The sequence below is a fragment of the Stegostoma tigrinum genome, chromosome 2, assembly GCF_030684315.1.
Source record: "Stegostoma tigrinum isolate sSteTig4 chromosome 2, sSteTig4.hap1, whole genome shotgun sequence".
Classification (NCBI taxonomy): domain Eukaryota; kingdom Metazoa; phylum Chordata; class Chondrichthyes; order Orectolobiformes; family Stegostomatidae; genus Stegostoma; species Stegostoma tigrinum.
Window position 1 is genome coordinate 105,730,989 of NC_081355.1, and position 17,004 is coordinate 105,747,992.

At 40.0% G+C, this 17,004-nt stretch overlaps 1 protein-coding gene across 1 annotated transcript in view; it reads left to right on the forward strand.

Annotated features, from left to right (window-relative positions):
- The window catches only part of kcnh8 (potassium voltage-gated channel, subfamily H (eag-related), member 8), a 381,437-nt gene that overhangs the window by 267,322 nt on the left and 97,111 nt on the right, over positions 1–17,004 (forward strand). Inside the window, exon 10 of the mRNA XM_048548228.2 lies at positions 6,803–7,052. Coding sequence (XP_048404185.1) covers positions 6,803–7,052 — 250 coding nt within the window. The remainder of the gene's footprint in view (positions 1–6,802; positions 7,053–17,004) is intronic.

Below are 17,004 nucleotides of genomic sequence, written 5' to 3' on the forward strand. Positions count from 1 at the left end.
CAGCTATGCCTGCCTCTTTGTAGGTTACGTGGAACAGTCCCTCTTCCGCACCTACACAGGCCCCAAACCCCACCTCTTCCTCCGGTACATTGATGACTGTATCGGCGCCGCCTCTTGCTCCCCAGAGGAGCTCGAACAGTTCATCCACTTCACCAACACCTTCCACCCCAACCTTCAGTTCACCTGGGCCATCTCCAGCACATCCCTCACCTTCCTGGACCTCTCAGTCTCCATCTCAGGCAACCAGCTTGTAACTGATGTCCATTTCAAGCCCACCGACTCCCACAGCTACCTAGAATACACCTCCTCCCACCCACCCTCCTGCCAAAATTCCATCCCCTATTCCCAATTCCTCCGCCTCCGCCGCATCTGCTCCCACGACAAGACATTCCACTCCCGCACATCCCAGATGTCCAAGTTCTTTAAGGACCGCAACTTTCCCCCCACGGTGATCGAGAACGCCCTTGACCGCGTCTCCCGCATTTCCCGCGACACATCCCTCACACCCCGCCCCCGCCACAACCGCCCCAAGAGGATCCCCCTCGTTCTCACACACCACCCTACCAACCTCCGGATACAACGCATTATCCTCCGACACTTCCGCCATTTACAATCCGACCCCACCACCCAAGACATTTTTCCATCCCCTCCACTGTCTGCTTTCCGGAGAGACCACTCTCTCCGTGACTCCCTTGTTCGCTCCACACTGCCCTCCAACCCCACCACACCCGGCACCTTCCCCTGCAACCGCAGGAAATGCTATACTTGTCCCCACACCTCCTCCCTCACCCCCATCCCAGGCCCCAAGATGACATTCCACATCAAGCAGAGGTTCACCTGCACATCTGCCAATGTGGTATACTGCATCCACTGTACCCGGTGCGGCTTTCTCTACATTGGGGAAACCAAGCGGAGGCTTGGGGACCGCTTTGCAGAACACCTCCGCTCAGTTCGCAAAAAACAACTGCACCTCCCAGTCGCAAACCATTTCCACTCCCCCTCCCATTCTTTAGATGACATGTCCATCATGGGCCTCCTGCAGTGCCACAATGATGCCACCCGAAGGTTGCAGGAACAGCAACTCATATTCCGCTTGGGAACCCTGCAGCCCAATGGTATCAATGTGGACTTCTCGAGCTTCAAAATCTCCCCTTGCCCCACCGCATCCCTCAACCAGCCCAGTTCGTCCCCTCCCCCCACTGCATCACACAACCAGCCCAGCTCTTCCCCTCCACCCACTGCATCCCCAAACCAGTCCAACCTCTCTCTGCCTCCCTAACCTGTTCTTCCTCCCAAACATCCCTTCCTCCCACCCCAAGCCGCACCCCCATCTCCTACCTACTAACCTCATCCCACCCCCTTGACCTGTCCGTCTTCCCTGGACTGACCTATCCCCTCCCTACCTCCCCACCTATACTCTCTCCACCTATCTTCTTTTCTCTCCATCTTCGGTCCGCCTCCCCCTCTCTCCCTAACTATTCCAGAACCCTCACCCCATCCCCCTCTCTGATGAAGGGTCTAGGCCCGAAACGTCAACTTTTGTGCTCCTGAGATGCTGCTGGGCCTGCTGTGTTCATCCAGCCTCACATTTTATTACCCATCACTTATCTTGTTGGGTTCCAAACAATCTAAGATTAACAACAGCCCCTTCGTGCGCAAAGCTATTCACGCTGCATTTAAAATCATACATATAAATCTCACAGTTTCTATCACAGGAAAAAAGTTTTTTTTTGAAAAACAAACACGTTCCTTTCTCCTCCTCTTTCCATGATTCTGCACTTGTGTCACTCCTTGGGTAGAATTTAATGGGGATCTCAGAAGCATTATGGAAGGTAGAGAGGTGCTTAAGTCAGAAAGGAAAAGAAATGACTGCCACCTTCTCAACATCATGGAATTTTATAAGTGGCAGGTAAAGTAGGGGATGGCCTTCTCACCCAAAGAAATATTGAGTCCCTTAAGCAGCCATTAAGGTCCACTTAAGAACCCACTGTCGTCGTATTTTTCTTACCAGTGGTGCAGGCCCTCTGCCATGCTGGAAGATCAGTCAGTAATTCCTGCCAACTTCCCATGCCAACCATTGGGGTCGTTCTCCATGACTTGGCACTCCGTCACTCAAAGCAAGTGCAAAGTGCTGCAAACACCTTTACCTTCACAAGCCCTCTCTCCACTTCAGTCAGGCCTGCCTCTCCCCGGTGACCGTGATCCAAATTCCCTTCTTAAAAGGATGACTTTTAAGAAGGGAATCTGCCTCCTGCTTTTCTTCTAGCTTGGTGTCCCAGCAGTGGTAGAGCTGCCAGCTGTCCAGGTGGGCTCCCTGATTGCCGGCCGTTAACTCTCGGATTATTAGAGAAGTAGTTGTGGGAAAATCTGCCTCCTGCTTTGGGCACCCCTTTAGGGCAACAGTCATTTATGTCCAATACCAAGTACTTTCACACACAACTTCAGCAAATTGAAGAACTGCATCATATTGCGTGAGTTTTCCTTAATGTACTTTTAACAAACAGAGAGTAGTGTTCAATAATGTGCTGGTAAAATATATTTATTATTTTAGGTTGAATATAAAAAAAACCCTCAGCATTATTGCTGAATCTATCTCCCTGATAATAATACAATGACCACTTAGAATCTTCCTTTGTTTATTTTACTTTTTACTTTTTGTGATCATACAACAGCAAATTCAGGGTAACTAAATTTCTCCTCTAATTTTGAGCATTATTTAATGTGAACAGTTACAGTACGGTGCATTCCTGTCATAAGTAAATTGAAAGTATACCTACAACAAAATTCTTGAGTGGATATTTTGTGACTTCTACCAATTAGGATCTATAAATTTCAACTTGTAAAGCGATTCTGTATTATTATTTTAATGATGTAGGTTATTCCTTTTACAAGCATCAAATTTTAAGATGCAAATCATGATTAATCTAAAAGGATTACTTCTGTTGTTTAACACCAGCAGAATGTATATACATGATTACTACCATCAATGTTTTGAAAAAGATGTTCAGCCACAGTAATAGTTGTAGGTGTAATCTATGTTTCATTACGTAATTGTCACTGCTTTTGCTTTCTTTTCTGCCCCTTATCTAAGTATTATTTCCATACTATTAGTTCAATTTTAGAAGGTTCCACATGGTGGACTGATTAGTAAGGTCAAATCACATGGGATCTAGGAGGAATTAGCCAACTGGATACATGATTGGTTTGAAGGTAGGAGACAGAGTGTAGTGGTAGAGGGTTGCTTTTTGGACTGGAGGCCTGTGACCAGCAGTGTTCTGCAAGAGCTGGTGCTGGGTCCACTGCTTTTTGTTATTTATATAAATGATTTGGATGTGAATATGGGAGGCATGTTTAGTAGGTTTGCGGATGACACCAAAACAGTTGGTGTAGCCGACAGTCAGCAAGATTACCTCAGAATGCAATGCAACATTGATTGGAAAAGCCAATGAGGTGAGGAGTGGTAGATGTAGTTTAATTTAGATAAATGTCAGGTGCTGCATTTTGGTAGCGCAAATCAGGGCAGGACTTAGACGCTTACTAGTAGGATCTTGGGGAGTGTTGCTGAACAAAAAGACCAAGGGCTGCAGATGCATATTTCTTTGACACTGAATTCACAAGTTGACAGGGTAGTGGAAAAAGCATTTGGTGTGCATGCCTGTATTGGTCTGTGAATATAGGATAACAAGGTGTAGACCCTGGGTCTAGGCCTGAAACATCAGCTTTCCTGCTCCTCTGATGCTGCTTGGCCTGTTGCGTTCATCCAGCTGTACACCTTGTTATCTCAGATCCTCCAGCATCTGCAGTTACTATCTCTGTGAATATAGGAGTTGGGATGTCATGTTGCACCCATACAGGACATTGGTGGGGCCACTTTTGGAATACTGCATACAATTCTGGTCACCCTTCTACAGGAAGAATATTGTCAAACGTGAAAGGGTGCAGAAATATTTACAAGGATTTTGCCAAGACTGGAGGGTTAAGCTATAGGAAGAGGTTGAATAGCCTGGGCTATTTTCCCTGCAGCGTCTGAAGATGAGGGGTGATAGAGGTTTGTAAAATCATGAGAGTCATGGATAGGATGAATAGTCAAGGTCTTTTTTCCCAGAATAGGGGAGTCCAAACCCAGATGGACTTTTGTTTAAGGTGCGAGGGGAAAGCTTTAAAAAGGACCTGAGGGATAACTTTTTCATGCAGAGGGTGGCGCATGTACAGAACGAGCTGCCAGAGGAAATGGGGGAGACCGTTACAATTACAACATTTAAAAGTCATCTGAATGGGTAAATGAATAGGAAGGGTTTAGAAGGATATGGGACAAATGCTGGGAAATGGGAGGAGGTCAGATTGGGATGTTTGTTCAGTGCTGACTACTTGGACCGAAGAGACTATTTTCATGCTGTATGACGCTATGACTCAATTTTTTTCCATATTTCTTTCTTTCTGTGAAAATAGATTTTTGCATTGTAAGACAGGCTGCTGTTAGCAATCGGAGTACTTAATAAATGTGCAAAATATTTATAGCTGATTACTTTATAGGAGGTTGAGTTCCAAGTTAGTCAAGTGAAGAATGGTGTTTTCACTTAAAGATTATCAATTTCTCGAAAGCACATGTATTTTCTTCCAAATGAAGTCTTCTGGATTTATATCGTATTCTTGGGATCTCTCATTCCACCATGCCAGAATACAGCACAATGCAACCCAAAACTCAGCAGAGAAGTTGTTATCACACACAAGCAATATAAAGGTAATTGAAAAATTAAGAACATGTAACTGCTTGATTGCCATCGGTTTCAAAAAAAAGGATAACTGTAAGTCTGCAGTCAGATTCAAGGATGTAACATATTATTCTGACTTGTATGACTGAATAAATGACTTAAACTATGTTTTTGTGGCTTATGACAGTGCTCTGTGTGTTATACCCTGAACTAAAGGCCTGCATCTCCTGTAGAGTGGCAATCATTGTCGGAATCATTTTATGTGTCTAGATACTGCTACATATTTCTTGCCGTGTCTTCCAAGCCCAGCTCTGACAGCAATAGGGAACATCAACTCTTTTGAGAAGCTTCTTCACAGCTCTGTAGTGTCAGTGTGAAGACAACTCCCCTTTTCTATGGTGCTAGCTACTGCTGTAAAATAAATTTAAATTTCCGGTGTGAATATCAGTGGATGGGTGCATGAGATTGTAAGTGAGTGACTGGTGAGAAGTGAATATGCAGAGCAGTCAGATGGAAATGGTGGGTGAGGACAGTGTGTAGGGTGGATGTGGTAAGTAGGTTGGATGCCAGGTGAATGAAGTGGCAGGCGAGTAGAGTGGCAGGTGAGTGGGGAGATAGGTAGGTAGTGGGGTCAGATGGAGTAGACAGGTTGAAACTAGTCAGGTCAGGGCAGTAGTCAGACAATTGGAGGTAATCAAGACGAGAGGTTTGATGATGAGGGGCTTGATCTGAGGAGTCGTTTAGTTATTGGGGTTAGTTAGACAGAGCATAGAGGGAAGGGTTTGAGGCCTGGGTGGGGGTGGGTTTCGGAGTCTTTGTGCAGGGCTCTAACAAACATTTTGGGCTTTATGCCTAGCCTTCAATGATCTTGAAACCAGTAGATCTGGACTTATGATCCAACCATCCATTATCATCTACGTTAATTAGTTTTTAATGCTATGAGCGGTGCACTGTCCAGTTGTGTTTTGGTCTTCAGTTGTATTTTTGGCATTATCGCAAACCTCTTCTTTTGTATCAGACTGTCAAGGTACTTTAACATGATCCTCATTTGCCCTGGATCATTGTTGCCAACACCATAAAGTTACTTTTGCTTACATAATAGAGACTGTTTCCTCAAAAGTGCCTCATTAGTGAAACACTTCGGATTCCGAGGATGTTATGAGGCATTGTGCAAATGCAGATTTTTACTTTCTGTCCTACCTTTTGAACAAACACATTAGCCTGTCATTGCTTATCTTATCAGTTGAAAGTGACAAAGCTTTAAAGCTGCCTTTCATACTGTTAAAGCACACTTTCACAGGGAGGTGATGGAAACCCAACGAACTTCAATGCCAAAGGTGCATTACTCAAAATTAATCATGATCAAAGAGAAAATTTTAAAATAAACTGAAAGAATAGCAATCAACAGCAGTGGAGATAATCTTTCTCATTTTGAGAAGAGATATTTGCAGTTTTTTTAACACTTAAGCTGAAGAGATTACTGTATGTTTTTGTTGCAGTTCAATAAGCACTTTCAAATCTTAGCTCATGACAGTGTCAGTTTACAAAATTTACATCCACCTGGTTTACCTTGTTAGTCTGAGCACTATATATGTGTATTTACATACATCTTCAAAATTAATCAAACCAATCTGAGGAGGCTTGTTTTGATGTGGAAGCTTGTGTACTTTTGTGTCTAGGAATTTGTTACAAAGCTTTAATTGTAATACTATATTAGCATTTTTACCATACTGTTGATTGTATTATAGATGGAACAAAGAAAGATTCAATGGGAGATTCTGAAGTCCATTTAGGTTCATTTATCTTCCATCTAATTATCTCCTGCAGTCATTAATGGTTATTTTAGCTTAAAAGTATGTTGAAAACTCTGAATATGTCTTCACAAAATTAATTAATTTCCATTAGAGGACATCTGAAAATGTTGATATCAATGATTATTGTGGATATCTACTCGATTTTACTTTTAAATACATTTTAATAATCCTGTTATTTATTTTCCTGGGGGATGGTTTCAGACCCTCCTCTGTTCTTTTGCAAGTGGCTATGTCATTAATTATTTCAATGCATAGTAACTCTTGTCATTTCCATAGCTTTTAAAGGATTTTCCAGATGAGCTGAGGGCAGACATCACTATGCATTTGAACAAGGAAATTCTACAACTTTCTCTGTTTGCCTCTGCCAGCCGTGGCTGCCTTAGGTCTCTCTCTCTACACATCAAAACCTCTTTCTGTGCTCCAGGCGAATACCTCCTTCGACAGGGAGATGCATTGCAGGCCATCTATTTCGTCTGCTCAGGCTCCATGGAAGTTCTTAAAGGTACCATGGTGCTGGCCATACTTGGTAGGTTTGTATAATTTCCCTTTAATTGCAACCATAACTACAACCTCTATGTTTACCAATCTGTTTTCAGAGCAATGACAAGAAAGTAAGTGACGCTCAACTGACAGTTATGACTGATTTCTGAGAACAAATCAAATTTTGTGTCTTGCACTCTTAGTAATTTTTGTTCCTCTACTCAGTCTCTAATGTATTTTCCAATTATTTTCCCAACCATTCATGACTGTCTTAAGCCTAAGCTTTGCGCTCTGCAATTTCATCCCTAATCTATTTTGCCTCTGTCTGTCTGTCTCTCTCTTTCTCCCTCTGTCTGCCATAAGGCCTCTTTTCAAGCTTTTGGTCACTTGTCTGTCTATCTGTCTTGGCTCAGTATCATTTATTTTTGCCTCAATGTTGCTGTGAAGTGCTTAGAAATTTTTTTTGTGTTACTACACAATATAGATAAGGATTTCTGCTTTGTCACAAAATCTTTTTCAAAAATCTATTCTGAAAAACCAAATTCAAAATATAAAAGAAAGGGTTTTACTGACTGTTCTATGCAGTAACTCTATAGCTGTATTGTTATTATTCCCTTATTTGTAGAAAAAATTCTGAATGTTGCATTTTACAAATTTCAGTGAGGTTATATCAAAGGTTTAATTTACTCAGGTGAAAGGCCCAACATGCAATTATAAGGACTAAAATTGTTTATTAATTGGAATGTATAGCACAACAAGTAATGTTCTTTTCTTGCAGAATGCTGTATAATACTCTATAAGAATTTATTGAATAATGTTGTGAAAATGGTTTGCACCATTCTACAAATGTACATGCTAGGGCTATACGTAAGTCTGTAGACTAAGCAGATTGTTTATTTATATTACTTCTAACAGACACAAAAAGAAGCAAAACTTGAAAGACAGACTGTAATGATGAAACAACAGGAAGCACACAAAAAGCAACTTTATAACCCTGCATTCTTAAAAGGTGTTGTGACAGAAGAGACTACTTTCATGCTGCCATTCCATTTCTTCAACTAATTATGAACTGCAACCTAAATTAGTGATCAATGCTTAGCAACATGCTAAGACAGATTTGATCCAAATCACAAATTGTGCTTCCCAGTATCATCACTGTTTCTAATTTTCCTCCCTTGTAATTGTACCATCAGTGTAGAATTATTCGTATTTTACATATAAAATGAGATTAAAGATGTAAAATCACAGGATACATATGAATAGAAATCCCAACTTATCCAAAATTTGATTTTTACTAAATAATTCGCTTAACAGCTGACAGAGCAAGGTGATTTTTAAAAGTGAGATATATGAAGACTGTGTAAATTCAATGCAATATTCTTATCTCTGAACTGTTTTCAGCTTGGCAGATAAGCTGAGCTTTTAGAAGTGTTCTGTTCTAGGGATTGTCATAGGCATCAAAAGTAATGTTCCAGACCGTTAGAGTAAAAGTGCAAGTGTCCATACCTCTGGGCTAGAAGGTCCAGGTTCAAGGACCACCTGCCTAGAAGTGAGTCAGAGCATGTCAGATCAGGTTGTTGAAAAATACCTACAAAGTTTTACTCAATTAGTTTGTAATTATTTTGTGTGGAATCTAGAGGAACATCATTCCAGGGTACACCAGAATAGTGAGGCTAGTTATTGTTATATAGTTGAGGGTAGTGAGGCTAGTTATATAGTTGAGGGCCCCTCAACTAATGCCTAATAATGGGTTTATTCCCCTGGACTGCATGATATAGGTCAGATCCAAGCCACAGCAAGCTGCATTGATCCGTATGTAATCAGCAGCCTATTAACTCTATGGTATCAAGGCCCAGTCTTCCAAATGGACTGAACACCCACTGCTACCACACGTGACAATGAATAAACCAAATATCAAATGAATAAATCATATTTCAGGCAGCCAGCTAATGAGCTGTGCTGTCAGTCAGTGAACATTAAAAATCTATCTCAGAGCTTTCAAAGGACAAGACAGAAAATTGTCAACAGAAAGATGATCCAGCAGGTGTTTATTAGATGCATAATAAACTGATGACAGATAATGTGCCAACTATTTTGCTGGAGGATTGCAGAATGTGAATTCATCTCGGTGGAGAGGCGGTGTATAGAGCAGGATAGAAAATCAAGCCCTGCTTCACGAGAGAAGACTATATCATGTTATTGCCAGAAAACAGTGACCAGGGACATGCGTATAGAGGCCACGACTGGTGTGTGAGACCCCTGGCAGCCTGACAAAATCTCTGCTCTAGCAATTATGTCGCTTACCTAACCTGTCCTTAAATTAGGAGGGAGAAAATTGAGGGTAGCTTCTTTCCTTTATTAATGATGGACATTTGTCATTTTGTACATTCCTATAATTATTGCTATTTAAATGCCTGATGGCATTTACTTCATACTTGAATGACAGCGAAATGTTCAGGATTATATATAACATGGTGCAACAGCTGTGATGATTTCTGCCAACCAAAACCAATGACAGAAAAGTAAAGTTTTATATAACTGACATTATCCATTCCTAATGCTTCAATTCCTTCCCTAACAAGAAGTGCAGTTTCTCAGTTCCAAGGAAAAACCTCATTAATGGTATGCGGATTGAAAAAAAAAGTCAAAAATGTTTAATCATCATTGAGCCCATAAATCTGCCTCCAGTGCATCTGACATTTCAATGATTTTGGTCTTTTGAATCTTTTAACAGAAGTTTGAAGGAGTAAAGATTTCCACAAACAAGCTGCTTTCTCACACTTCTGTTGATGTTAGGATTTCTGATTGGCATCTTGATCACATGTCTTCTATGTTCATAATTGCTACAACTTTCTTGTATATATATTTGAAATACATTAATTATACTATTAAGCACCCCATAAAGTTAGAGTTGCTATAGATATTATACCTGGCACATTTATTGAATTTATCATGGTATCCATTTTATGATCCTTTCAGAAATACAAATCCAGATACTTTCAATTGTTTTTATTTCAGCAATAATTTAGCTAATCATCTATCATCAGTTGTTTATTGTTCAACTTTCAACCAGATTTTGTTGTCCATGTCAGTGTTATTTCTCTGTTATAATTGTCTCACTTTATCATCTGCCCATTAGCCAAACATTGGAAAATGAACGTTATCAAGCTCATTTTTATCCTCTTTGATAACAATTCACAGTTATTATGACTCGCAGGATTCTCATTCATATTTTTAACATGATTTCTTGGAAACTGTACAGCTCACTGACACACAGTGCGCTCAGGGTGAAATTTCACTGTTATTCCTCAGTGCCAGTTTGAAAGCATTGGGGCTCATAGAATCCAGCATGTGGCCTGCACACCATCCATTTGTTCGTGGCAATTGGTCTTCCATTTTACAAGGTGTAGTAGATACGTTTGGTGGCACACTCACCCTTGGGCTTTTTGGAGCCTGTTGTATTATGACGCAGGTTCCAGACCAGATAGGCCTGTACTCTTAAGACAGTTGCACGACATCACAACATTTCACATTACAAAGGGACCCACGTCACCTCAGTTACTCTTATTCTTAGGTCAGTTGAGTATGTTTGTGCGATGTATAGTAACATCTGCAAGCACTAACCCTAAACAATGGCAGAATCTCCCTAGCCCCCAAACAATGTGGCAATGGTGAGAAGATTGGGAGAATCACCTGACCTCAGCAGTGAAGAACTTCCCAACTTCAATAGCAAAAATTCCCAATTCTCAACCAAATATTGAGCAGTGAGATGAAATTCTCACGTGAATGGTGAGAGGCCTATTCGTGTGTACCAAAATACATTTATATATTTATTATTACATAATCTCACCCCATTGATAATGTAACCTCCCTTTAGCCCATCCACAACTCCCAAACTAGACAGTGACAATTCACAACATGAAAGTCAGATTGGTAACCTGGCAACATAACTTACCACTTACTCTTCCGGACTCCATCAGCTGGACCTCCACGTCACTGTCAGCAAAGCAGAATGCTATTACCCTCTGCCTGACATGTCTAAGGCCAGTAAAATGAATGGTTCAGTACAGCAGCTCTTGTCCAGGAGCATGGCTAGGCTTTAATTGTCGAGGTGGTCCCAGCAGAGGCGAGCACTTCCACTTGTGGTGAGTAGAAGAATAGGTTGAGCTGGGCAACATGGGACATTAATGGATTGGTAATGAGTCTACTTTGGAAGATGGCGTAAGAAAACTCATTAGGGCTTGCGGAGAGAAACCCTCCATGAAACTCACTAAAATTGGCACTTAGTTGATTATTGGCAAGTTTCACTTCTGCATGTGTGTCTGTGACATTGTAACTATGTAAATTGTGTTATAATAAAACTTCAAGATATCTGACTCAACAAAACCCAAGTGTCATGCTATAAGTTATACACACATGTAGTGAACCGTAAAGTGCTTCATGGTAGGAGTAAGTAGGGAATAAAAGTTAGTTGGGATTGCTAGTTAGTTGCCGTAAAGGGTAGAGTAACGCTTTAAAAACCAACAAGAAATAAAAAGGGAGGTGGTGTTGTCCTGGTCAATGTGCTAGACTAGTAATTTAGCCCCCCAGGTTAACATTAAAGGGGTGTGGTTTGGAATCCCACCATGACAAATGGTAAAACTGAATTCAACAAAAACCTGGAATTAAAACCCAGCCCAATGAAGGTCCCATAAATTTTGTTTAAAAAAAGCCTGGCTCAGTAATCCTGTTTAGGAAAATGAATCTGCCATTCTTAGCTGGTATGACCTGCATATAACTCCAAAGCCACATTAACTGCTATCTGGGCAAAAAGTAATGATCCAACTGATGACACCCATGAACAAATAAAAATACAGATTTTTATTGACATTTTAAAGAACAAAATAAAATGGATACCGAAGATGTAACAGTAGATTGACATTCCATTGATTTTCTGATGGAGCTTCAGTTGTTTGAAGAAAGAATTCATTTTTATTTCATGAATCAGAATAAAGCTTAACAAGAACAGTTAAAGTTAATTCTCGTCTTGGGCACTGAAAGGTTAAGATGAATGAAATATTTTAAATTTTCTGTTGGAAGTCAGAATTATGTTTAGTTTTCTGTTCTTGAAGGAGTAAAGGACAGGATAGGGAAAACACAGTTACCTTTGTGGAAAGGTTTAGTTTGTGCTGCTTCCAGGCTAGGGAGGTTTGATTAGAAATCTGTCGGTTTTTCAAAGCTATGATAGCCTAAGTTCTCACTTTTATGGGCATTTTTATGGCTCTTTAGAAAGAAAATGGAGAGAATCAGTTAATATAGAACATAATGCTTTGATTCAGAGAGGCGATTTCTTTAGATTTGATATTTTGCAAATTGACTGTGCTGGGAAATAGATTGAAAACTTTGTTTTGCTGTGCATTTTACTGTCTTCTGTATCTAGATTGTTTTCTTCTGTTTTTGTCTTTTGTAACAAGCATCTGTTCTCCTATTAAGGAAAATCTGCATCGTCATGCGAATATGTCTCAGTAACTGATCGCCATATTAAAATAACTAATAATAATAACATATATGACCTAAGAACATAAGAACCACGAGTAGGAGTAGCCCATCTGGCCCTTCGAGCCTGCTCGGCTATTCAATAAGACCATGGCTGATCTTTTCATGGCACCTGCTGTATATCGTTACTTCTACTCTCTCTTTCTATGAGCTTTCTATTGATGTTTTTCCTCCTAGACTGAAGAATTGCCTGTGAGGCATCTATTTTACTGAATTTGCCTTTGCTAAGGGTGTATTTATGGGATATTGTTATATAGGAACAGTTACTGTTTAGTTGTTAAATTATCCATTATTCTGATAGTTTTTCCAATAGAGTTAAGTTATTCTAACTTCTTTCTTTTATTGTATTTTAACAGCAGTGTATGAAAATGTAGGTTTTACTTCAAGCCTGGAAGTTTGACCAAACAAGTTGCTTCTGGAATACAATGCCTTGCACTTGCCTTTAAAATAAGAAAATGTTAGGGTATAGACTATCTTTTTAGTATATTTTGAAGGGGTTTGGCCTAGTCTTTAAGACATGTCAGTGAAGCAGACAAGGCACAGGGTTGGGAGAAGGAAAAGATCAGAAGTTAGATATCAGATTAAAATAGAGGAAGTACTATTGACAACCACAGAAATTTTCCGAAATGCAAAGGAAGGAGTTGCAACACAATAGCTAGAAATATCTTCAATACTGATGTCTTGTCTAGAGTAAAGAGGCAGAGATTCTCTAAATAATTCCATTATGATACAATTCAATAGGGTCTTATAGAAAAGGAGAAAATAACAATGAAATCTATTAGCTTTATGTTGATATTGCAAGTGTTTCTATATATGAAATTGTGGTGTTTTAGCAGTACCAAAAATGTTAGACTTAATGCATAGCATTTCTATCTAAATGTTCCAAGATATGTCAGCACTGTTTTCTAGAAATGATAAGGCTAGCAGTTTTCCAAATTAATCCATCAAATGCAGGAACTTAGAGTGTCAGCACTGCAGCATATTGGAAGCTGTGTTTGCATCATTCCACTTAATTTAAAGAATAAATTTAACACATTGAGTTGGCTGACAAGTTTTCATTCAATTAAAATTGAAAGGTATTCGATATCAACATCATTATCTCTTCACAGCTAAATTTATTTATATTTCTGAATAACATCAGAAACAGGCATCTAATAAAATGGATTGACCATATTTATAGAAAACTCTCTTCAACTCCTTGGATTCTCTGCCTGAAGGCAAGTTCTTGCCAATTATTTGCTTAAACATGGCAGAGTGCTGTTATTTTTTACTACAGTTAGAACAAGGAATTATGTCCCAAATGTACCTCAGCCAGAATAGATTTCAAAACCCCTGTTGCTGCTGTTTGTCTGATCCACAAGCTGGTTATGAAATAACGTCTTGCTTCAACATAGAGTTAACTTCTTTCTCTATTTTTGCAAGAGTAGCTGAGGAATATCTGGATGTGAACAGACACACTGGCTTTGTTTCAGAATGTTGAAGGAAGCGATAGGCATTCTAGTCCAATAAGCAACTGAACAAATTCAGCTCTGAAGATTTAAGGGTTATTTGCTTGGCCTTATATAACAACATAAGACTATTAGAATATAAGGCTCGTATTGTTTTCTTAGAGCAGAGAAGGTAAGTATCAAGGTGTATAAGATTATGAGGAGTATGGATAGGGTAAGTGGCAAGCAGGTTCTCCCCATGGTTGAGGTGTCAGTCATGAAGGGGCATAGTTTTAGCATAAAGGACAGGTGATCTAGAGGGGATTTGAGAAAAGAATTTTTACTCAGACGATTGTGGGAATCTGGAATGCATTGTCTGGGAAGTTAGTGGAGGCTGGAAACCTTACAGCCTTTAAAAATTATTTGGTGGCACTTGAAATGTCATAACATTCAAGGATATGGAAATTGTGATCACTGTGCCTTTAGTGGTGGTTCTTGTCGAGCAGACTCGATGGGCTGAAGGGCCTTTACTATGCTGTATGACTCTCAGACACAAAGAATTAGGAGCAGGAGTACTGATACCAGCCCTTCAAGCCTGCTCCGCTATTTAATACAATAATGCCTGGGCTCATCTCAGCTTCAACTTCATTTTATAACCTGTTCCCCAATAACCCTTAACTTATTACTAATTAAAAACCTGTCTATCTTCTTCTTAAATGTATTCAGTACCTAACTCATGCTGAGGATATTGAATTCCACAGATTCACCGTTCTTTGAGAAAAATAATGCCTCCTCTGTTTTAAATCTGCCACTCCTCAGTCTAAAACTATGAACTCTCACTATCTCTATATTGTCAATCCCCTCTACCATCTTATATACCTAAATTAGTTCACCCTTCATTCTTCTAAACTCTACTGACTATAGAACTAGACTGCTCAATCCTTCCTTATGAGACAACCTTTTCATGCCTCTAATTAATCTAGTGATCCTTCTCTGAACTGCCTCCAGTACAATTATATCATTCTTCAATAAAGGGACCAAAACTACTCCAGATACAGTCTCACCAAATCCATATACACTTGCAACAACATCTCTCTACTTTTGTATTCCACTTTTTCAGTAGAAAATGCCAACATCCCATTTGCCCTTCTATTACCTTCTGTACCTGTAGACTAAATTTCTGCTATTTTTGCACAAGGATACCCAAATCCCTCAGTACTGAAGCATTTTGAAGTCTCTGTCCATTTAGATAATAAATTGCCTTTTTATTCTTCTGAGCAAAATGGTTAAACTCGCACTTATCCATTTATATCATGAATTCCATGAATTTCATCTGCCAAATTTGACCCATTCATCTAACTTAGTCATGTCCATTTGTAAGTTTCTTATTTCTTACAACAACATACTTTCCCATCTATTTAGTATCATCTGCAAATTTGGCCATAGACCTCCTAACCCTGCATCCAATTCTGAGCTGTCTTGCCACCTAGAAAAATATCCACTTTTCTCGACTACAAAGTGTGGAGCTGGATGAACACAGCAGGCCAAGCAGCATCTCAGGAGCACAAAAGCTGACGTTTCGGGCCTAGACCCTTCATCAGAGAGGGGGATGGGGAGAGGGAACTGGAATTATTCCAGTTCCCTCTCCCCATCCCCCTCTCTGATGAAGGGTCTAGGCCCGAAACGTCAGCTTTTGTGCACCTGAGATGCTGCTTGGCCTGCTGTGTTCATCCAGCTCCACACTTTGTTATCTTGGATTCTCCAGCATCTGCAGTTCCCATTATCACTTTTCTTGACTCTTTGCTTTCTGTTCAATAGCAATCCTCTATCCAATATGTTACTCCTAACCCCCTGTGATCTTACCTTGTATGTCAACCTTTTATGTGACTCTTGTCAAATGCCTTCTGGAAGTCCAGATATACTATTTCTAAGGGACCTCATTGTCTACGTTTCTTGTTACATCTTTGAAGAGCCCTAGTAAATTAGTCAAACACAAGTTATCCTTCAGGAAACCGTACTGACTCTGATGGATTGTGTTTTGACATTCCAGATGTCCTGATATTACGTCCTTAAGAATGGAATCTACAGATGTTAAACTAACTGATTTGTAGTTTCTTTGTTTCTGTCTCCCTCCTAATTTGAATAAGCACATTTCATAAGCATTTTTCCAATCCACTAGAGCCTTTCATACTTGCAGGGAATTTTGGAACAATATAACCAGTGGAACCATGCTACCATTTCCTTTTAAGACCCTACAGTGTAACCAATCAGATCCCGGGCCTTGTCAACTATTCATCCCAATGGTTTGTGCAGTATTTTTCTCTAATGGCTACAGAGTTGCATTACTCTGCCAATCAGATATAAGGCCTGTTTAAGAGTGAAGAAGGCTGGATTAGGACAGCATCTAAGGTTTCATTCACTTTTCTTTCTCTTCTCTTGGAGTTCTGTATCTCCTGACTGTGGTTTTATGTGTGATAACAGAAGAAAACTTTTCTCCAAGCACAATTCAGTATGAAAAAAAAACAGATGTCCACCTTAAAGTATATCTTGTTTCCCTGTACCAGGGCATTAACAATCTAGCAATTTAGTAGCTTCCGATTCATTCCATGATTTCGTAAAGCAAAGGCATCTCAAAATTATTGATATCTTCATTTTCATGGATTTTGCCAGCTTTTGAGGGCTTCTCATATGGCTTATTCTGTACAAGTTTCTTGTTATGATGCACAGCTTTGAAGTGTCCCTTCTTACAAAAGTGACATTTGGCTTCTTTCGCAAGACAAATCTTGCAACTGTGTTTTTACATGCCACACCAATAACACCGAGCTGTGGCACTTCACGCATGTGCTTCCTGGCTCCCCTATTTAAAGAAAAAAAACCTCACTGTTTTGAAACTGAACATATTTCATGGAGGTAACAAAGTGTGAAGCTGGATGAACACAGCAGGCCAAGCAGCATCTCAGGAGCACAAAAGCTGACATTTCGGGCCTAGACCCTTCTCTGATGAAGGGTCTCGGCCAGAACATCAGCTTTTGTGCT